This window comes from Crotalus tigris, unplaced genomic scaffold (assembly GCF_016545835.1).
Source record: "Crotalus tigris isolate CLP2741 ecotype Arizona unplaced genomic scaffold, ASM1654583v1 scf7180000017666.379230911805:20528666, whole genome shotgun sequence".
In the NCBI taxonomy this organism is placed as follows: Eukaryota; Metazoa; Chordata; class Lepidosauria; order Squamata; family Viperidae; genus Crotalus; species Crotalus tigris.
This window is the reverse complement of record NW_024096552.1, coordinates 18,336,940-18,359,974: the sequence shown is the minus strand read 5'-3', so window position 1 is coordinate 18,359,974 and position 23,035 is coordinate 18,336,940. Positions and strand designations below refer to the sequence as shown.

Here is a 23,035-nt window from a genome sequence, read left to right as displayed (position 1 = left end):
CCAAAAACTTCAGAATGAAGTCTCCCTGGAACGCGGAGTTGCTCAGGCTCCGAGGGAGCTCTACCCTCCGATCCCCAAAATAACAGGAATCCAGGGGAGCTCTTACCTCTACCTGAGAGCTCTCCTCCTCCCTTTTTCCCAGGGAGGAGATTCAAGCCGCGGGACAGCTGATTGTCAAAGTCCCGCAGCTTTTACACGCACCAGGAACGGGCGGCTTTGTAAAACGCCGCCATTCGTCATCGCTGGAACCACCGGAAGCCAGTATAGGTTTTTTTTAATATAAAGACTAAGCTTATTCAGAAATAGATTTAAAAGTGATAATTTGAAAAAGGTAATTGAAACAATTTTTTCTGTTCTCTTTCCAGGTCGACTGGTAGAGTCAACTGCCCTTCGTAGAGCGATAGAGACTGTATATGCTGCTTATTTACCCAAAAGCACGTATCCATTTTTATATATAAGGTAACACTGAGAAATACTTTTTGCCATTGAAATTTGACTTAGCAGGAAGAGGAGACTTACTTCGCCTTCCTAACAATCCAAATATGTAGGTGCTCAGGACCAGTGCTTGATATATAAATTTGACTGTATAAGGATTACTGAATGGAAATTAAATCTGCATAAGAAGAGAGCGCTTCTGAACAATGAGAGGGTTTTTGTTTGAATGTTCAAGAACGTTGGAAGAAGTTGTGTTTCCTTTACAAATAAATGTAATTAAGAGTCTTTTCTAGATTGTGATTTAAACCTGGAATTTCAGATCTCAGCTATGATCTGAACCTCTTTGCCCAATTAGGATTGCTGGACCAGCACTTTTTCCTTTTGGAACCTCCCTAGTAGTTGTGATGGTTCATGCTATGGTTATCTATTGCTTTGATTATTGTAAGGTCTGCAAATACCATCTTTCCTTGAAAATAAGATCCACCCAGAAAATAAGCCCTATCCTGATTTTTTAGCATGCTCCTAATATAAGCCGTACCCCAAAAATAAGCCTGGGGGTAGGGGTGGCCAGCACAGAAGGCAGCAATTGCATGGGGGCTGATGGTGGCCGGCAGCAGTCATAACCTGCATAGTTCAGGTAAGTCCAAGTGCAGAGGCAGGGAGAGGGAGGCAATCTGGATGCGCTTCACAGCAATCTGGCTCATGTGGCAGCAGCAGGCGGAGGCAGAGGCACGGGAGGAGGCCCAGATCTTCTGTCCAACCCCGTGCTTCTGCCTCCACCTACTTCTTGTGCCGCTGCATGAGCCTCCCACAAGCCAGGTGGCTGTGTAGCACATCCAGATTGCCTGCCTCCCCCTGTCCCTATCTCCATGTTCGGACTTACCTGTGCTGCATCAAGGAGCTGGCCGGCTATGGCTGCTGCCAGATACCATTGGCCCTTGCGTGCTTGCTGTGTCTTGTGCATGGGGTGCCCAGCCATGCTGAACACCCTGATATGTTGTTTCCCAAAAATAATCCCTAATGTGTCTTTTGTAGCCCCCAAAAATATAAGACTGATCTTATATGATCTTTTCTTTGAATGCCATTTGTAAATTTCATTGGCTCAAAATGCTATAGTCAGGCTTAAGTTTTATCTATTGTCTGTCCATTTTAAAACACAATTTAATATTTATTGTTAATCTATAAAGTTATAAATAACTTGCTACTGTATTGTGAATATTTCTGCCAGTTCTTTTATTCTACTACCATGTTTCTCTGAAAATAAGATCTGGTCTTTTTTTTTTTTTTTTTTTGGTCAGCAAAATAAGCACCAGGGCTTATTTTTTTTGTGGCCGCAATGGAGCAGGGGGTGAGGGGTGGCAGACAAAGCGAGATGGGGAAGTGGAGGACAAAGTGATGCATTGGTGCCACGGTCACTAAGCAAGGTGGGGGTGTGGCCCTGCCCCACGCGCCCCGCACGGGCTGATAGGGCCCCGCAGCCAGGCCATCAATGTGCCAACAATTGTCTGGCCTCATGGCGGTGGCTCCAGCAGCCCCATGCAGGATCTCCGGCCTGCTTCTTCTCCTTACTGTCACAACAAAGCAGGAGGCTGAGCGATGCACCGGTGCCGCAACCAGTAAGTATGGTGGTGGGTGCTGGAAGACGAAGCCCCATCAGTATCCTTGGCCACCTGACGTCCAGAGGCCTGATATTGGCAGAGTGAGGCAGCAGCGGCTGGAGCAGCCCCTTCCCTGTCTCTCCTCACTTTCCCAAAGAATTCCTTCACTAACCTGCTTTCCATCTCGTTCTCTACCACCGTGTGCAGGGCAACAAAAGAAGCCTGTCAGACTACCAGTAAAAAAAAAAGTTCAGTCATACCTTCCAACTTTACAAGATTTTTTTTTCACGAGAAGTTGGAAGGTCGGATTGATCTTTTTTAGTCCAACAAACTTCTTTTGTTGCCCTGCATGCAGAATGGAGCTGGAAAAGAGGTTAATGAAGGAATGTGGTTGCCCTGGGGTAGGGATTAGGATTTGGCATTTTGGATGCCCTGTGGTGGGGTGGGCGTTAGGATTTGGCATCCACAATGCCAAATCCTAACCCCCATCCCAGGGCAACCACATTGCTTCACTAATCTCCTTTCCAGCTCTGCTAGGATCAGGCCTCTGCAGGCCGGGCAGCCGAGGATACTGTTGAGGCTTTGCCTCCACCCCCCCGCCTCGCTTAGTGGCTGCGGCATGGGTGCATCGCTCAGCCTTCTGCTTCGTTGTAGCAGTGAGTAAGGAGGAGAAGAAGTTTCGTCCTTCACCTCCCACCGCCTCACTTGGTGGCCGTGACACCAATACATTGTTCCTGCTTTGTTGCGGCAGTAAGGAGAAGACGGGGGCCGGTAATCCTGCATCAGGCTGCTGAGGCCACCGCTGCAAGGCCAGGCAATTGTCAGCATGTTGATAGCCTGGCGGCCGTTTGTCAGCCCATGCGGGACACATGGGGCAGCGCCTTGCTTTGTCCTCCACCCCCTCACTGCCTTGCTTTGTCCTCAACCCCCCCCCCCACTACATTGCTTCTTGGCCGTAGCATCTCCCCCTCCTCATGTCGGCAGCAAGCAGACAGAATGTGCAGGTGGCCAGCTGCACAGGCTCTTAAGTAGAGCTTATTTTTGGGGTAGGGCTTATATTTGGCGCAGGCATGAAAATCGGGCTAGGATTTATTTTCGGGGTAGGTCATATTTTCGGGGAAACACGGTACTTATGAATAAATCATTCAGAAGACATTTTTTCTGTGTGAACTTCCAGTTTATGTAGATTCCTTTTATAGGAAGTATACCACTTTTAGCTCATGAATTCAATGCAAAATATAAATCTAATAAACATTAAAATCTGTATTTTGGGCAGGTCTTAAAATTTATCTTTAAATTAAACTTCAACATCAAATGTTATGAACTTTCTGTATCTTTGCTTGCTTATAGTGCTTAATCTTTTTGTATGTTCTTTTCAGATTTCCTTAAGGAAAAAGGGCAGGAAATAAATTACAGTAAATGAATATTATAGTATTGATGTTGTATTTGCGTTTGTTTCAAAATGCACAGTAAGCTATACAGTAGAAGTCTCTCAGTCATGTGCTTAAAGGATTTGTATACTTCTGTTTTTGAAAAAATACATAGCACCACAGTTTTGATTACATTGTAAATTTGTAATTGAACACAACTCTGATCAACTTGCATTTATTGTTCTCAAAATGTTTTATAGCCTTGAGATTGCACCTCAGAATGTGGATGTGAATGTGCATCCTACAAAGCATGAAGTTCATTTCCTGCATGAAGACAGCATCCTGGAACGTGTACAACAACATATAGAGTGCAAATTGTTAGGTTCCAACTCATCAAGGATGTATTTCACTCAAGTAAGTGGAGTAATGATGTATGCTTTATTAATAATAATCCTATTATTAGTCCAAACTAGATTATAGTATGTTGTGTATGAGAAGCACTTCTTCTTGCTGGATATTTGCATAGCTGAGTGCACGGTTCAGTTTAGAGAAGGTTCTTTGAGGGGTCCTCGGTGCCTTCTGAGCTTGCTTATTTTCTTGCAGATGTTTCATTACCCAAGCTAGGATGTTACCTAGTTTGGGTAATGAAACATCTGCAAGAAAACAAGCAAGCTCAGAGAGCAGAAAGGGCCAAATATTTCAACCATGAGCTACAAATATTCTTTATTGAGAGGATTTTTAATAATTTTAATTGTGTGATATAAAGTTAAGGTAGGTTTCATATAAGGTAGAGCTTGGAAAAGGACTTTACATTTGTAGAAACATTAAAATATTCTTTCATCATTGTTTTTCTGCAATGAAGACATTGTTACCAGCCATTACAGCCCCTTCCACTGAAATTGTTAAATCAACAAAATCTTCAGCTATTCAAGGAAATGAGAAGGTTTACGCTCATCAGAAGATCCGCATTGACTCACGGGACCAAAAATTGGATGCTTTTCTTCAACCAGTTAATAAAACTAAGACTGTGGAACTTGCTGTGACAGAACCAGAAGACAACAGCAACATGCAAAGTTGCAAAACTACTGGTGTACAAGATGTTGAAATGGAAGAATGTGATAATTTGAATACAAGTGTCTCAAGAGCTGAAGAGACACTGAAAGGATCAATGGAAAGACAATCAATGCCTATTGAGGCAGTACCTGAAAAGTAAGAAGGTTTTTTTGTACAACGTTCTATTTCTTTTAAAAACTTCTCTTTTCTAGTTATATTAAAATCAGAATCTGTATGCTTTTAAGCTTTTGATAGAAAAAAAGATGAACTCTTGGTTTAGATTTTTAAGTGCTTTTTAAAATTCTTTAATATTTGCCTGGGCTGCTTAGCATTATGTCAAACTCGCAATATCATGTGACGCTGCGTAACATATCGGTCCAGTTTTGCCATTGCTGGCAATAGGGTGGGCGCGGCTACCACGTGACGCATCCGGCCACCCCTGATCTATTCTAATAAGTATCTGATTTCTAATATAATTTATTTCTAAGGCCCTCTTGTGTTGATTTTCTGGTGAAGTAAAATTTCCATATACTCCCATGGAGAAAGCTTTACACACTGGGGTGGACAATTAATATTCCCAAAGGGATGCATGAGAAACTGGGACAGTTGTAGAGGGCCGCCACTGCTGCCCCAGTGCCCTCCCATTGCCATGGGCTGCTCAGGGACAGTAAAAAAACTAGATGTGGCTCATGCGCTGTAAAATGCCCATATCAGCTGTAGGAGTACATATTAGGTACATTTGTTGTTGTTGTTAATTGCGAAGTCGTGTCCGACCCATCGCGACCCCATGGACAACGTTCCTCCAGGTCTTCCTGTCCTCTACCATCTTCTGGAGTCCATTTAAGTTCACACCTACTGCTTCAGTGACTCCATCCAGCCATCTCATTCTCTGTCGTCCCCTTCTTCTATTGCCCTCAATCTTTCCCAACATTAGGCCCTTCTCCAGTGAGTCCTTCCTTCTCATTAGGTGGCCAAAGTATTTGAGTTTCAACTTCAGGATCTGGCCTTCTAAAGAGCAGTCGGGGTTGATCTCTTCTAGGACTGACCGGTTTGAATGCCTTGCAGTCCAAGGGACTCGCAGGAGTCTTCTCCAGCACCATACTTCAAAGACCTCAACTCTTTGGCGCTCAGCCTTTCTTATGGTCCAACTTTCACAGCCATACATTGCAACTGGGAAAACCATGGCCTGGACTATACACACTTTTGTTGGCAGGGTGATGTCTCTGCTTTTTAGAATGCTGTCTAGATTTGCCATAGCTTTCCTCCCCAAGAGCAAGCGTCTTTAAATTTCTTGACTGCAGTCCCCATCTGAGGTGATCTTGGAGTCCAGAAAAATAAAATCTGTCACTACCTCCATTTCTTCCCCATCTATTTGCCAGGAATTGAGAGGGCCGGATGCCATGATTTTGGTTTTCTTAATATTGAGTTTCAAGCCAACTTTTGCACTCTCCTTCTTCACCCGCATCAAGAGGCTCTTTAGTTCCTCTTCACTTTCTGCCATTAGAGTGGTATTATCTGCATATCTTAGGTTGTTGATATTTCTCCCGGCAATCTTAATTCCAACTTTTGATTCATCTAGTCCTGCCTTTCTCATGATGTGCTCTGCATATAAGTTAAATAGGCAGAGCGATAGTATACAGCCTTGCCGGACTCCTTTTCCAATTTTGAACCAATCAGTGGTTCCGTGTCCGGTTCTCACTGTTGCTTCTTGACCCGCATATAGGTTTCTCAAGAGACAAATAAGATGGTCTGGTATTCCCATCTCTTTAAGAACTTGCCACAATTTGTTGTGATCTACACAATCAAAGGCTTTAGCATAGTCAATGAAGCAGAAGTAGATGTTTTTCTGGAACTCCCTAGCTTTCTCCATGATCCAGCGTGTGTTGGCAATTTGATCTCTAGTTCCTCTGCCTCTTCGAAATCCTGCCTGTACTTCTGGTAGTTCTCGATCCACATACTGCTGGAGTCTAGCTTGTAGGATTTTAAGCATAACTTTACTAGCATGTGAAATGAGTGCAATGGTGCGATAGTTTGAACATTCTTTGGCATTGCCTTTCTTTGGAATTGGAATGTAAACTGACCTTTTCCAATCCTGTGGCCACTGTTGAGTTTTCCAAATTTGCTGGCAAATTGAGTGTAGCACTTTTACTGCATCGTCTTTTAAGATTTTGAATAGCTCAGCTGGAATACTGTCACCTCCACTAGCTTTGTTGTTGCTCAGATTTTCTAAGGCCCATTTCACTTCACATTCTAGGATGTCTGGTTCGAGGTCAGTGACCATCTCATTGTGGTTATCTGGGACGTTAAGCTCATTCTTGTATAGTTCTTCTGTGTAGTTTTGCCATCTCTTCTTAATCTCTTCTGCCTCTGTTAGGTCCCTGCCATTTTGGTCCTTTATCATGCCCATCTTTGCATGAAACTTTCCCTTCATATCTCCAATTTTCTTGAAGAGATCTCTGGTCCTCCCTATTCTGTTGTTTTCTTCTATTTCTTTGCAATGTTCATTTAAGAAGGCATTCTTATCTCTTCTAGCTATTCTCTGGAATTCTGCATTCAATTGGGTGTATCTTTCTCTTTCTCCTTTGCTTTCGCTTCCCTTCTTTCCTCAGCTATTTGCAAAGCTTCCTCAGACAGCCATTTTGCTTTCTTGCATTTCTTTTTCTTTGGGATGGTTTTAGTTGCTACCTCTTGTACAATGTTGCGAACTTCCATCCATAGTTCTTCAGGCACTCTGTCTATCATATCTAATTCCTTAAATCTATTTGTCACCTCTACTGTATATTCATCAGGAATATGATTTAGTTCATACCTGAGTGGCCTAGTGCTTTTCCCTACTTTTTTCAATTTAAGCCTAAATTTTGCAACGAGAAGCTCATGATCTGAGCCACAGTCAGCTCCTGGTCTTGTTTTTACTGACTGTATACAGCTTCTCCATCTTTGGCTGCAGAGCACATAGTCAATCTGATTTCTATGTTGACCGTCTGGTGATGTCCATGTGTAGAGCCGTCTCTTGGGTTGTTGGAAAAGAGTGTTTGTTATGACCATCGTATTCTCTTGACAAAATTCTATTAGCCTGTGCCCTGCTTCATTTTGTACTCCAAGGCCAAACTTGCCTGTTATTCCAGTTATCTTTTGGCTTCCTACCTTAGCATTCCAATCCCCCATGATGATAAGGACATCATTTTTTGGTGTTAATTCTATAAGGTGCTGTAGGGCTTCATAGAACTGGTCAATTTCATCCTCTTCAGCACCAGTGGTTGGGGCATAGATTTGGACTATTGTGATATTGAATGGTTTGCCTTGGATTTGAATTGAGATCATTCTGTCATTTTGGGGATTGTATTCCAGTATTGCTTTTCCTATTCTTTTATTGACTATGAAGGCTACTCCATTTCTTCTGAGGGATTCTTGCCCACACTAGTATACCTGATGGTCATCTGAGTTAAATTCACCCATTCCTGTCCATTTTAGTTCGCTGATTCCTAAGATGTCGATGTTCAGTCTTGTCATCTCTTTTTTGACTACATCTAGCTTGCCTTGATTCATGGATCTTACATTCCAGGTTCCTATGGAGAAAAAATCTTTACAGCATCGGACTTTCCTTTCACCACCAGATATATCCACAGCTGAGCGTCCTTTCGGCTTTGGCCCAGTTGCTTCATTCTTTCTGGCGCTACTAGTACTAGCCCTCTGCTCTTCCCCAGTAGCATATTGGATACCTTCCGACCTGAGGGGCTCATCTTCCAGCGTCATATCTTTTTGCCTTTTAGTACTGCCCATGGGGTTTTCATGGCAAAGATACTGGAGTGGTTTGCCATTTCCCTCTCCAGTGGATCACATTTTGTCAGAACTCTCTGCTATGACCTGTCCGTCTTGGGTGGCCCTGCACGGCATAGCTTATAGCTTCATTGAGTTACACAAGCCCCTTCGCCACGACAAGGCAGTAATCCATACAGGGGATTAGGTACATAGTTTGTTTCATATGTGCTCTGCTGTTTATTTCTTTGTCAGCCTATCCAGTATTAATGTAAAGTTTTCATATTAAGCAATAGTTGCTGAAATAGGCAACTTAGATTTGGGAAATAGATTATTTTTAGGGAAGTTATTTTATTTAAATATTTTTGTATTTTATTTTTATTTATTTGTGTCGTCAAATCAGTATCAATTCCTGTCAACTGACCGAAGAAATTTTCTTGGCAAGATTTTTGAAGTGGTTTACATTACCTTTTTCCTGGGACTGGGAGAGAGTGAATGTTCCAAGGTCACTCAGTTGTATTTGTGCCTAAGGTGGGACTAGAACTCTTGTTTCTAGCCTGGTATCTTCACCACTACATCAAATTGGCTTTCTATTAAATCTATTTTATATGAGTTTATTATAGTTCCTGCATTCCTGAGTGGGGGAACTGTTCTACTTCATGTTGTCATATATGTTGTTCTATCATCCAACCAATATTTTGTATTTAATATTATTTTGAAAAGTAGTTTGTGCCCACACTTGTTCCTGCCTAGTTGGGATGTAACTTAATTGCATTCTTTTTTTCCAACCATGGATAAATGTAAATACATCTTGCTTCCTAAAAGCATGTATTTTTAGTTGTGTTGTATTTTTGTAGTACTCCTTCTTTTACAGTAAATAATGGTCCCTGTATGTTATTTTTATAAGGTCGGGAGATTGAGATATTCTTATTAGCTAACTAAAATCCAGGTAGAAATGAATTTTTTACTTATAGCCTTAATTAAAACCTAGGAGCTAGCAAAAGTGTTATTTATAATCTTAGGTTATAGTAACTGTTTAGTCCCTTCAGTGAAAGTTTAACTTTATAGGGTTTCTTCCTTTCATACATATAATTGCTTATGGATATATTAACGGTATGTTGCATTTTTAAATTTTTGATTTGGTTTGGAGCTTAGATACAGTGAGGGAAAAAATTATTTGATCCCCTGCTGATTTTGTATGTTTATCCACTGAGAAAGAAATGATCAGTCTATAATTGTAATGGTAGGTTTATTTTAACAGTGAGAGATAGAATAACAACAACCCCCACACCAGAAAAATGCATTTCAAAAAAGTTATAAATCGATTTGCATTTTAATGAGTGATATAAGTATTTGATCCCTTCACAAATCATGACTTAGTACTTGGTGGCAAAACCCTTGTTGGCAATCACAGAGGTCAGATATTTCTTGTAATTGACCACCAGGTTTGCACACATCTCAGGAGGGATTTTATCCACTACTCCTTGCAGATCCTATCTAAGTCATTAAGGTTTCGAGGCTGACGTTTGGCAGCTTGAACCTTCAGCTCCCTCCACAAATTTTCTATGGGATTAAGGTCTGGAAAATGGCTAGGCCCCTTCTTAATGTGCTTCTTTTTGAGCCACTCTTGTTGCCTTGGCTGTGTGTTTTGGGTCATTGTCATGCTGGAATACCCATCCACAACCCATTTTCAGTGCTGCCTTGAGATCATTGACAAGATCCTCCTGTGTAGTTCTGGGCTGATTCCTCACTATTCTCATAATCATTGAAACTCCACAAGGTGAGATCTTGCATGGAGCCCCAGACTGAGAGAGATTAACAGTTATTTTGTGTTTCCTCCATTTGTGAATAATCGCACCAGCTGTTGTCACCTTCTCACCAAGCTGCTCGGTGATAGTCTTGTAGCCCATTCCAAGCCTTATGTAGGTCTACAATCTTGTCTCTGACATCCTTGGACAGCACTTTGGTCTTGGCTATGGTGGAGAGTTTTGAATCTGATTGATTGATTTCTTCTGTGGACAGATGTCTTTTATACAGATAACAGGCTGAGATTAGGAGTACTCCCTTTAAGAGAGTGCTTCTAATCTCAGCTCTTTACCTGTCTAAAAGACACCTGGGAGCCAGAAATCTTGTTGATTGATAGGGGATCAAATACTTATTTCACTCATTAAAATGCAAATCAATTTATAACTTTTTCAAGATGTGTTTTTCTGGATTTTTTTTTATTATTCTGTTTCTCACTATTAAAATAAACCTACCATTACAATTATAGACTGATTGTTTCTTTGTCAGTGGGCAAACATACAAAATCAGCATGGGATCTAATAATTTTTTCCCTCACTGTAAGTAATGTTGGAGTAGGCAATATTTTTAAACCAGCTGGCACAATTTATTTATTTTTAAATGTGTTCTTTGAAAGAGATGTTATTCAGTTTAATTTCTCTTGCAGAAAAAGGCAGCGAACAGATTGTGATCTTGAAATGGAAAAAAATCCACAACAGGAAATGACTGCTGCCTGCACTCCAAGAAGAAGAATTATTAACCTAACCAGTGTATTGACTCTTCAAGAAGAAATTAATAAAAGGGCAAATGCAAGTAAGTTTGTTTATTTCTTTTTGCTGCTAGTTTCTTACACTGCCTTTAACTTTTTTCAGTAATTCAGCAGCAAGGGAGGACTCGTTAGCTTGTAGAATGTGTGAATGTGCTGTGCTGAATGGAGAGGTGTTGCATGTACTCTCTTGGCGATGAGAGCTGGTAAAAATAATGCCTCAGAATAGCCAGATTCCCCTTCCAAGGATGTCTGCTGAGAACGGTGGTTCCCCGATTGAGGTAGTCAGGGCCTGGAAAATGAGAATAAGGGCTACTATTTGAGGATTGAGGAGATCAACCCCGACTGCTCTTTAGAAGGCCAGATCCTGAAGTTGAAACTCAAATTTGGCCACCTGATGAGAAGGAAGAACTCACTGGAAAAGGGCCTAATGCTGGGAAAGATTGAGGGCAATAGAAGAAGGGGACGACAGAATGAGATGGCTGGATGGAGTCACTGAAGCAGTAGGTGTGAACTTAAATGGACTCCAGAAGATGGTAGAGGACAGGAAGGCCTGGAGGAATGTTGTCCATGGGGTCGCGATGGGTCGGACACGACTTCGCAATTAACAACAACAACAACAACAATTTGAGGATTGGAGGCAGGTCAAAATATTATGATTGTAATGGGAAGAGGGAAATATGATGGGAAACAGGACCACAAGACCATTGTTTTATAACAGCTCCATATTCCAGCTCCTTGATCTGAGCCTTAATGCCTAACAGTAGCCTATCCCTACCCCCATATCCTAGACCAGGGCTTTTCAACCAGTGGTACGGGTACCACCTGTGGTACATTGGCACCTGGCAGGTGGTACGCGACCATCCTAGAAAAGTAGTGGGGGAAGGGATTGAGCTGAACCGGTGGCAGCACCGCACAAGCCTGAACGATAGATGGCTGGAGCTTTAGGGCTATCAGGGCTCAGCGGAAGCACCAGGATCAGTGCCGCTTTCCAGCTGATCGGCGCTTCTTCGGGAGTGTCAGGGCTCAGCAGAAATGCCAGGATCCAGCTGGAGGTCGGCGCTGATCCTGGCGCTTCTGCTGATCCCAGAAGAAGCGCTGATCAGTTGGAATGTTGCAGCATCTTCAGGGTCTTGTGATTTACATTCAGATGCTTGGCAACTGATTCATATTTATGACAGTCACAGTGTTCCAGGGTCATGTGAAGTGACCAAAACCTGCTGCAACCACCCAGCAGATGAGGGGAATAAAAACCAAACACCCCCACCCCACCCCCTCTGCCAATCCTCAACAGAAATGCTCACAACAATGGAAACCTCGGGCAGGAGAAAGAGCACCTGCTGGGTGGGCAGGCAGGTGTCTTGCTCGGCTGTGGCTTGGGGGGCACTTTTTCAGTGCCATTGTAACTTCAAACAGTCACTAAGCGAACTGTTGTAAGGCGAGGACTACCTGTACTTTATCACTTTTTTCCCTTTTTTTTGTTATCAAGTTTTTAACACCTTGCTAGGCGACTCAGATATTGCCATCTCCTAAAAGTGTTACAATGGATGAAAAGGTTGAAAAACTCTGGACTAGACACTCATTTCCCCAACTAGCTGCTGCTACAGAATGATAGGTCTATTTATGTCTTCATCACAAGTTTATTTTTCAGAATCCTTACTGAATTAACAGAATTATCTATTCATTGTTTGTTTATAAATAATGGTTATAAATCATTTATAAACTATTTTATTAAAATTACTAAGACCTGCAAAACATCAGCCTAGAAAGCAAAATTTGATTCATGTACTTGAACTACTGATGAAGTAACAGCGTTGACAAGTTGTGTATTTCTGAGCAGTATAGTAAGACTTTAATTCATAACTAGATTGCAGTTAATGCTGATGTTGGTGTGAAAACAATCTCATGATGTATTTTTAGATTCAATATATTATCAATGTTGTAATAAATTTTTGAACATAAAAAATTTTGACTTAGGAGAATCAATGGAAATTCTATGATCAGGTACTTTAAATATTTTGAAGGAAATAAAAATAGCTTGTATCTTCTTCATATGAATAGATTCTTCTTAGCTGTAGGTTTGTAGGTTTCAGAACAGAATATCCATGTGATAGAAATAACTCAAGCTGGGCTAGCATTCAGTCGATTACTAATGTTATATTTTGATATACACCTGCTAATGATGTATTATTTTGTCTCTCATATTTTTCTCCTAGTATAAATAGCCATTGTCAAGTATTTTGAAAAATCTGGATTGGGTTTTAAAAATTTACAAATAGATATTGTTTGAGTTGAGTTGAATTTAGAAATGGGCTTAAATATTTGCTAATCTTCAGATTTTTGGGAACAAAATTCTCATTTGGCCACAATAAATATATTTACTTTTGAACAGAAAAAATTTAAATTTGCAATCAATTGTACAAATGGGACAATTAAAACTGGGTTCTTGGTTTCATATAGTTTTAAAAGTAATAAAAGTAGGTCAGGAATGAATTGCTAAATCCATAGTGATTTTTAAAGAGCAATGATCTTATTAATTTTGTATGATATCTTAAATGTAAATAAACTTGTTATTTCAGGTCTGCAGGAGATGCTTCGTGATCATTCGTTTGTTGGAAGTGTTAGTCCTCAATGGGCACTGGTTCAGTATCAGACGAAACTTTATCTTCTGAATACCACAAAACTCAGGTAGTCTGAATATATTGTTATTTTTGTCAAAACAAAATTGATTTAATTACTTGAGATAGAAAATAAATCTTAAACAGATGTTCTGGGCTGCAGCTTAGCTTTTGCATTTTGTTCATAGTCCAGAAGTTGGGAGAAAGCATGCTCCAGTTTAAGCACAAGTTTGGCATGTGATTTGTGATAGAATATACCACTCTTTGGCGCAATTTGCAGGTGATAATGATATTTTGAAATAATATATAATTAGCACTTGAAGGACATTATCAGCATTTTTTCCTATAGGTATGTATTTGACAAATATTAGCTTCAACATTCTGCTAAAATAGGTTGATTTTATATATTGCTGACCATTTGATCATCACTTCTAATTCATAAATTAGAATCTAATTTGTAATCTAATAATGTTTCAGTAAAGCTTAATATTCTGCAAATGTTAAATATATAAGAGAGGATGTGCATTTAAGAAACTGATTTTTATTTTCTTTTTATTCAAGTCAAGAAATGTTCTATCAGATCCTTATTTATGACTTTGGAAACTTTGGAATTTTAAGATTATCAGTGAGTATACTGGGGGGAGGATTTAAATTTGATACTTTACTAATCCTTTTAAAAATAGTAATTCTTTCTTTAGGCTATCATATAAGACATTCTAATTTTGTAAAGCAGAAAAAAAAAAACAGCCAGAGATCTATTTAGTTCAGATATCTGTTCCCAAGGGACCTATGGCAAGAGGCACAGAAGCATACAGTAATGGTCACCCGTTTCAAGTGCTGACATTGAGTTACCTTCCCAATTTTCATCAAGTCTTATCAATATAGCAAATGTTTAGGCTAGGGGCTTACATTCCAGCAATTTGTGGAAGAGAAACGTGGTTTCCTCATACTCTGAATATTTACATGGTCTATTTTTAAATCCATACAATGTATGAATACATATGGTCTCTTGTCTGTCCCCAAATCTGTAGTTCAATTTTTTTTGATGATTTCAAATTTTAGTATTAAGATCTAAATAGAAATTTCTTTTCCTATCAAATTCACTCAGAAATTTATGAAAATCTTTACTAAAATATTTTTGAAAGATCAAGAGTACAGAATTTACTGGATTTTTCTTACTCATATTCTTGTAGAAATCTAAAGGTGATACAAAATCTTTTAATGGGTTAACAAGATTTTTCCTTCTGCTTGGGGAGAGGAAATTGCTATTTTTCAGATACCGTTATCTGTTTGCTAAAACAGCTTGAGTAATAGCAAAAAGTACTGGAAATTCCATAGATTTCCAATTCCGATAATGTTTTGTTTAAGAATATTTTTCACCATTCTACTAGGAGAATCTGATACAAATGCTGATTTTAGGGATAGCTTACTTAAAAATAAACAAACAACTATGGAACATTTCTGAGATTGGCACTACAGTGGGCTGGTAAGGTATATAACTTCTAGCTATTTGCCTGAGTTCCTCAGACTTCCTTCTAGAAAATATGAATTGATGTTCAGATTTTCTCCTAGCCAGTGAAAAAGGGCAAAGTTCATCCTCCTAATATTTTTTGTATTTTAACTTACTTGTTGTTCAATCTTCCAGTCCAGTTTTACTGTTCTTAACAATTAACTATCGTAATGATTGCTTCTCCCTTCCCCCACAACCTCCGTTTCTTCAATACATGTCTTGCTTGCATATGTGTGCATGAATGTGTGTGCATACACCCGCAAGCATCTTAGTTTGTGCTTCCTTTTGTTCTTTTTCTTTGGGCTGTGAAATAAGCTTCTTGCTTATCTATCAATAGCTTCCATCATATCATTCATGTTATTCTAGATCAGTGGTTCTCAACCTGTGGGTCGGGACCCCATTTGGGGTCGAACGACCATTTCATGGGGGTCGCCAAACAATGCAGTCTGCCATTTTTCCCCCCTTTTCCTTAGCTGTGCTACTCCCTTTTATTTTATTGGCTTTTGAAAGCCAATAGAATAGACTCTCTTGAATAGAGTCTAATTCTATTGGCTTTCAAAAGCCAATAGGAATTGTCCAGGCTGTCTCTGCCCTGCTGAGCCCGCCAAAAGTCCCATTCTGCAAACGGTGCTGCACCAGTTGAGTAGTCCTCGACTTACGACCGGTTGAGTAGTCCTTGACTTACGACCGGTTGGGGGGGTTGCGGCATTAAAAAGGTTGAGAACCACTGTTCTAGATACAATAACTTTTGGGTGTTTAATATACTTTTTGTATTGTATCTGGTCTAGAGTCCCTCTTTGAGGGTGATATGCAGTTCAGAAACTGAAATTTAAATAAATAATATAAATAATGACAATTCACTTGTTTATCCCAATGTTTTATTACTATTAGACAATCATTTGTTTAGTGACTATTCAAAATTATAACAACACTGAAAACAATGACTTATGATCGTTTTTTCACTTACGATCGTTCCAGCATCTGCATAGTTATATGTGATCAAAATTCAACCCAGATTTACTTAGCAACCACATGATTCATTTAACAACTGTAGTAATTCACTTAAAAACTAGCAAAAAGGTCAGAAAAAAGGAAGTAAAAATCATTTCACAACTGTCTTGCTTACCAATGGAAATTTTGAGCTCAATTGTAGTGGTAAGTTGAGCACTACCAGTACAACAGAAAAAGCATAATACTGTACATCACTTTAACACTAGTAACAATGCTATATATATATAGTTATCTAATACAATTATTATTCAAATACATACACATTTCTAATACATTTATATCATAGTCATTTTTTAACCTATACATGAGTCCTCTATTTAATTTCATTCTTTTTCTTCTTGTGCCATATCCGTTATTGGACGTTGGCGATCATGTTGGCGATCCTGTTTTTATCAGCTGCCGTATGAAAAAGTGCTGCTGAGTTTTGTCCCTTAGATTTGGAAGCCACGATGTTCTTCTTCTGCCTGGACCTCATTTGCCTTCAATCTTTCCCTGGAGGATTAAATGGAGTATGCCGTATTTTTCTGGGTGTCGCATCACATGTCCGAAATATTCTAATTTTCGTTTTTTAATTGTTTTGATGATTTCCCTTAGCTTTCCCAGGCGGCTTATCACCTCCTCATTTCATTCACCCATACAAAATCTGTGTCTACCAGATTCCATTCATAGATGGCAAATTATAGTCAGGTTCTCAATCCATTGATGGATCCTTGGTAGATGCTTGATAAATTAAAAGTAGAACTGAACAAAGGTGTGTTTGCATGCTGTTCCATCGTTGTAGAAGATGTTGCTCCCAGAAATCCACAGGACCTATATACATGTATCTTGTAGAACAGGCAGAACATTCTGATATTAAGAGCCAAAGTGTGGTTTAATTGTCAAATTGTTTTTTATAATTTATTTTTTATATAATTGTTATGTTGTATTAATTACTACTTATATTTAGCTGCATAGTTGCTGGAGCTGTTCAGAATTGTTAAATTGTCTTCCCAGTTAAATTGTAGAAGTCTGTTACTGCAGCCTTCCACAGTATTTAATCTCTGGGAGGGTGACATGCAGTTAATAATTTCGATATCCCGTCTTTATATAATTCATATAAAGAAATGTTCTCAATCATTCTTTTGGATACCTCTAAATAGTATATTGTTTTCATAAACAATAATGTTTATGTTCTTCTGTACATCTAGGAACCAGCTCCTCTCTTTGATCTCGCTATGTTGGCCTTGGAGAGTGCTGAAAGTGGTTGGACAGAAGAAGATGGTTCAAAGGAAGGCCTTGCTGAATATATTGTTGACTTCCTATCAAAGAAGAGTGAAATGCTAAGAGACTATTTCTCCCTTGAAATTGATGTATTACTATAGCATTTGGCTTTTAAATAATTAATTCATGATTATTAGGAATATACCCAATTTATTTAGATTAGTAATTCCAGTATATGTAGTCTTCCCTAATGATGACAATTGGGATTGGCAAGTCTGTTGTTAAGCAAAGTGATTGCAAAATGAAAACAACTGTGCTTATGATCTTACTTCAGTTTTGCTTTGCTTTACTGACCTGCAAAGCTTGTAAATGTGAGGATTGGTTGCAAAGATGCTTTTTCATGATCATCATAATTGTAAGCTGTACAAAGCAATAGCGCTAAGTTTAGTGGTAAATGAAGAAATTGATAGCATTCAAGTTATGAGTTAGCCTTTTGAAATTATGGATACCTATAGTAAACCTTCAAGAGAGAATTCAAAAGCAGTAATAAGATAATACCTTTAGTAATACCATCAAAATAAATCTAAAACAGTAATGTGCTAGAAATATGTTCATAATCTGGAATTTTAATTGATCTAATACAGTGGTTCCCAACACTAGAACACTTCTGATATATTCTCGCACCCCTTACAAAAGTTTGAAATAATGGCAATGAATTATGCATAGACACTATAATTTTCAAACTTCTAAATTTTTGCACCCCGTGGAATATCATCAAGCCCCCCCAGTTGGGAACCCTTGATCCAATAGAAATAGTTTACAGTGGATTTTTATATATACCACTTGTTCTTTTATATTTAATATCTTCATACTATTATTTATCTTGTTTACAATCATTTTAAACAAATTAATTTATGGAATGTAATGACATCATTAAAAACTTTCTGTTTACAGGAGGGAAATCTTACTGGACTACCTCTTCTAATAGATAATTATGTTCCTCCACTGGAAGGGCTACCTATGTTTATCCTTCGTTTGGCCACAGAGGTACGTTGACATTCAGCACAAATTACTGCTATTTGCAGTCATGATTAGTTCATTTTTATTTCGTAATGTTCAGCATGAGAAAAGATAGAAAAAAGGGCTTGTATTTGTATTTGCTCAGTGTTGGGAAAATGAAAATACCATTAGAAGAAGAGAGGATCAAGAAAATACCAGACGGTGTAGTATTGGGTAGATCTATGTTGAGGAAGTTAATATGTATTACTGAGTAACAAAGGGACCCAGACAACATGCTGTTTACTAAGCATGTATGACTTGTAATAACAGAAAATTAATAAAATTTAAAAAAAATGTCTCTGAACTGAGACCTAATTGACTATAATTTATTTTAATATTACCAGTTCTGTGAAAAATTTAAAAAGTTATGGAAGACCTTAATATCTTTTTCCAACTATTCATCCAACTTCTTAAATTACAATGGGTTGCCAAATCTCTATCAAACATAGTTTCATTAATATACTTTCCATTTTAAAAAAGTTAAAACTGAGATAGATTTTGTAAAACATAACTATAATCACTACAATCTTCTGCAATTTATCCTTAGAAAGGTTATGATAGGATTGCTTGTTTAAATGATATCTTGCCTTTCCTTAAGCCAATGTACATAATCCATTCTTCAGTTTTTTTTCTCACAAAACCCTGTGAAGTATCTTGAGGGTAGACTTGAATCTGGCTCTCCCAAGTCCCAGTCCAACTCTTTAACCAGTATACCATACTGGATTGCTTTCTTTGCTTTTGGGATATCTCCATTCACAGGAAGTAGAATCTGCAAATATTTTATTTTTAATTCCCCCCCTCAAATCTTTTATATATTCTCTACTTAGTCTGTGTATGATGGATACTTATTATAAAGTTTAATATTACATAGATATATACAAACATAATCTAAACTAATAAAAATAATTTAAAAAATTCAGAATGGAGCATTTCAGTTACCAATTATACCCCCACCCCTACCCCCACTAAAACATTAAAACTAAAGTATTCTTTATTCATGCATAACTTGTCTTTGTAACTGACCATTTCACCAAAGCTAGAACTATACATTTTATTTATTTTCTTTACCAGATAAACTGGGATGAAGAAAAGGAGTGTTTTGATAGTCTTAGTAAAGAATGTGCCATATTCTACTCTATTAGAAAGCAGTATATAATGGAAGATTCTGATCTTACTACTCAACAGGTATTGTCTATAGTTGTAAAGAATGAAAAGATCATTTTTCACCTGTAGCCATCATGTACTAGAGTTAAAATTTCCAAATTTCCCAGCCACTTGTCTTAGAATTTTGGGAAGTGTACATTTAGAAGACACCAAATTTGGAAAGGCAAGAGCATAAAAATCTATATTTGTAAATTCTGTATCTAGAGCAGCGGTTCTCAACCTATGGGTCGCGACCCCATTTGGGGTCGATCGACCATTTCTCGGGGGTCGCCAAACAAGGCGATCCTCCATTTTTCCCCCTCAGGGGGCGCCGCCGTGCATGCGCGCCGCGCATGTGCGCCACGCATGCGCGGCACGTTTGTGTGACAGGGGTCGCCGTCACACAAACGTTGAGAACCACTGATCTAGAGTATTATCATTTGTGTATTTATTTATTAAATTTAAATGCTGCCCATCTCACTATCCAAAGTGATTCTGGCTAGCTTATAGCAACATAAAAGCATAAATATAAAAACATTAAAACATGAAAATTACATTTAAGCAAAGGTTAAAAATCAAAAGCGTAGATATTGCAGAGGCAGGCATCTGTCTCTGACTCAGCCAACCACTTCCAGCATAGTGCTCCCCATTTGGGGCCTCAAGCCAACAACTACAGACCTAGGTTTTAAAAATCTTCTGGAAGTCCAGGAGGGTGGAGATAGGTGTCCAGTTGCAAGATGTCACAGGAGGCCTGGGCATGGCAGAAAAAGCTGTTCTGAATCCTGTTAACGAAAATTACTTGGCTGACGGATTCCATAGAAGGCCTTTTCTGCTGGAGTAAGTGGGGCAGGCCAATCCCATTGGGTAAGAATTTGGTGTCCTTCATTTCACATGTAGGTCTCCTTTATTTCATTGAAAACACAGTATGCACTCTTGATTTAAGAGCTGAATAACATGTTCATGCAATGTAATCTTAAGACGTTTTTAGCTGAATTGGTTCTTGGTCAAAAATTTAGTTATGGAAAAGCTTCACAGAATACTGCTAAAGTAATTGCCATGATGTTACCTGAGTAGCTTGCTTGATCATTCTCCTGAAGAGGTGTGCACAGAGCAGCAAGGAGGTTAGTTCATTCAGTAAAAAGAAACAAAACATGCAGTGAAACTCAGTTTAGCAGAGTGGTGAAGTTTCTGTCAAATCCAAATTTGTATCATTAATGTAATTAATATAATTTGTGTGCTTATGCAAATGACCCAAATCATTTAAAATATCTCAGTTGTGCCACTGTGCTGAAGACAGTCTGCATTTGTTTATAAACACATTATATTGGAAACAACTTGTCTACTTTGTATGTGCTACACTGCATATTCCTTGATGTGCTGAAATCTTGCCTTGTTTCTGTAAAATGTCATATGAGATCCTGCTGACTGAAACATTAACTGAAATTAGCTTACTGGGATTGCTAAATCCTAGTGAATAAATCTACCACTGAAATGTGGCCTTATAGCCTGATTAAGTCAGTACTCAATACCATCCTAGGAACTAAACAGGATAATCTTTTACCTGGACTGTAGAAAAATCGGAGCAAAGCTTCTCATTACTGTAGTGGCAGCTTCTGTGGCAAAACTTTCCTGTTACCTAATAGTTTTTATAATATTCTTTCTATCTTGCACATTGAAAATTTTAATAATCAAATGATCTTAAGTTGCCTGCACATTCAAGACAATTTTGCACACATTTCTGTGTTTGTTCTGTCCTTTGACAGCACTCTGAATAATTAGTGGCTTCTTGAGCTAATTTTATGCAGAAGCTCCTGAAAGTATTTCTTTTAAACGAGACACGTCTGGATAGGGGGATTGACGTCTGAAGTAAAATTTTGTCTATTGAATGAATTTCAGAGAACCCAGATTTTATTGTAATTTTAAAATAATTATGAAGGATTTTTTTCAGAAACAATCAAAATGCTATAAATAATTTTGGTAAAGTTAACACAGTCCACTATGAAACTAAAATGGATTTGGTGTTTTACTGATCTAGGTTTAGTAAAATATAGTAACAGTAACAGCTTGTCTTAAAGAGTAGTACAATTGTAGGAAAGAACCCTACTGTTACTCTAAAACTAGTAAGCATGTTCACTATCTCAGCATTAATGTTATCCTGTGCTGTGATAGTACATATGTTAGTATGTCAATTGCAAAATGTTGTCTTAGCTTGCGTATAGAATAATGTGCTTGGGGTAAAACTGGGTTTCAGTTGCAATTGTAGCTTACTAGGTAAACAGTATTGTTCTTACCATTAGTAACGAATGTTGAGGTGACATATTAGAAAAACTATTTAACATTCTTACAGTAAGATACAGAAAGTGTAATCTAGCTTATGTGAAGACTTTGAGGAGCAGTTACAAATCATTATCTGTGGATCTATCTAGTGATGACCATGACAACAAGATTGCAAGTTAAAGTATATGAGTAGTAAAGAGCCTGAATTAATAGGGAAATAAAAGAAATACATGTGCTGTTTGTTTGTGAAACAGAATGTGGAAATCCTGTGTTTTTGTGAAATACAGTAGACTATGGAAAGATGTAATAGATCTGAAAGAAAATGACTCTATCTTGTGAAGTTGATCAACACATATATGGAAATGAAGGTGTAGGTTAACAATGAACAAAAGGCCAGAATGTATCTCAAGAATAAAAAAAGTCATGATCTGTGTTGTTATGAAAGGCATCTGAAGGTAGGAATACATAAGTGGATAACAGTTGCATGTTATGATCCACTAAATGGTAATAATTGAAGAATCAGGAATGGGTTTGGGGGGAAAACCTGCAGAGTTCTGAGTTTACAGTATGTGATGCAGTGGGAATATTATTTTGTTTAATGACAATGGGATCAGAGAACAGGATATAAGACTGCACAAGTAATTGAATGATTTGAAGACTTGGAATGAATAATAGTGTCTTAATAGTTTTTCTTCTTCTTCCATCTGTAGATCAAATTTATAATGCCAGAATGAAGCCACCTTCTTGGCTTTGTCTTATTAGTGAAAGTGCTTGAAACAAAGTGAAAAATTGTCAGGGATCATATGAAATCGTATTAGTGTTAAAACATGTTTGCTTAGATTTTTGGGCCCTCATAGAGACTCTTGATAAGATGAAGTTGTCTAAGTGGGATACTTTATTACTGGTACCAATACTCTTTTGGCTGCATTGACTTCGTCAAAATGGAAAATACTTAATTGGGAAGATAGAAGATAGAAAAAATTCTAGAAAAAAGGATATTTATTTTAAAAAACATGCTAGAGACTACATGCTGTCCGGACGTAAGCAGGGCCTGGCTGCAACTGCCTTTGTTAAAGCCGTTCTATCTTTTCCAAGTCCATCAGTTGTCTTTCACAGTGTAACAGGTGGTTTAAGGACTGAATGTTAGATGTTTTAGATCCCCATCTGCCTCTGTTTACTCTGTTGTTTAGGATTTGTAGTTATCTTACTGGTTTGTAAGAGACATCTGCTTTTTAGAAGCTTTTTGCCCTTCTTGCCCTTTTTTGTACAATTGCTTTTCTTCTGACTTTCATTTAAAAAAACCATTTAAACCTCAGGACTAAAGTCTTCCTTTCCTGTGCCAGTGTCTGGAGACATTATACAAACAAAATCATTTGCTTTGGCAGAGTGAGCAATTTTACTTACTTGATTCAATAAATTTTGCAAAGATTCTTTTAAAGAACCTACAGTCAGGTCCA

The 23,035-nt window shown here is 38.4% G+C and overlaps 1 protein-coding gene across 4 annotated transcripts in view; it reads left to right on the top strand.

Annotated features, from left to right (window-relative positions):
• Window positions 1–23,035, top strand: part of MLH1 (mutL homolog 1) — a 53,866-nt gene that overhangs the window by 22,948 nt on the left and 7,883 nt on the right. For 3 of the 4 annotated variants that reach the window (XM_039336890.1, XM_039336892.1, XM_039336891.1), the window contains 9 exons: window positions 366–459; window positions 3,664–3,817; window positions 4,266–4,612; window positions 10,662–10,807; window positions 13,340–13,448; window positions 13,940–14,003; window positions 17,087–17,248; window positions 18,054–18,146; window positions 19,230–19,343. In XM_039336890.1, the coding sequence (XP_039192824.1) occupies window positions 366–459; window positions 3,664–3,817; window positions 4,266–4,612; window positions 10,662–10,807; window positions 13,340–13,448; window positions 13,940–14,003; window positions 17,087–17,248; window positions 18,054–18,146; window positions 19,230–19,343 (1,283 nt within the window). Of the gene's footprint in view, window positions 1–365; window positions 460–3,663; window positions 3,818–4,265; window positions 4,613–10,661; window positions 10,808–13,339; window positions 13,449–13,939; window positions 14,004–17,086; window positions 17,249–18,053; window positions 18,147–19,229; window positions 19,344–23,035 lie in introns of those variants that run through there. The other variant, XR_005555997.1, reaches the window with a different exon arrangement.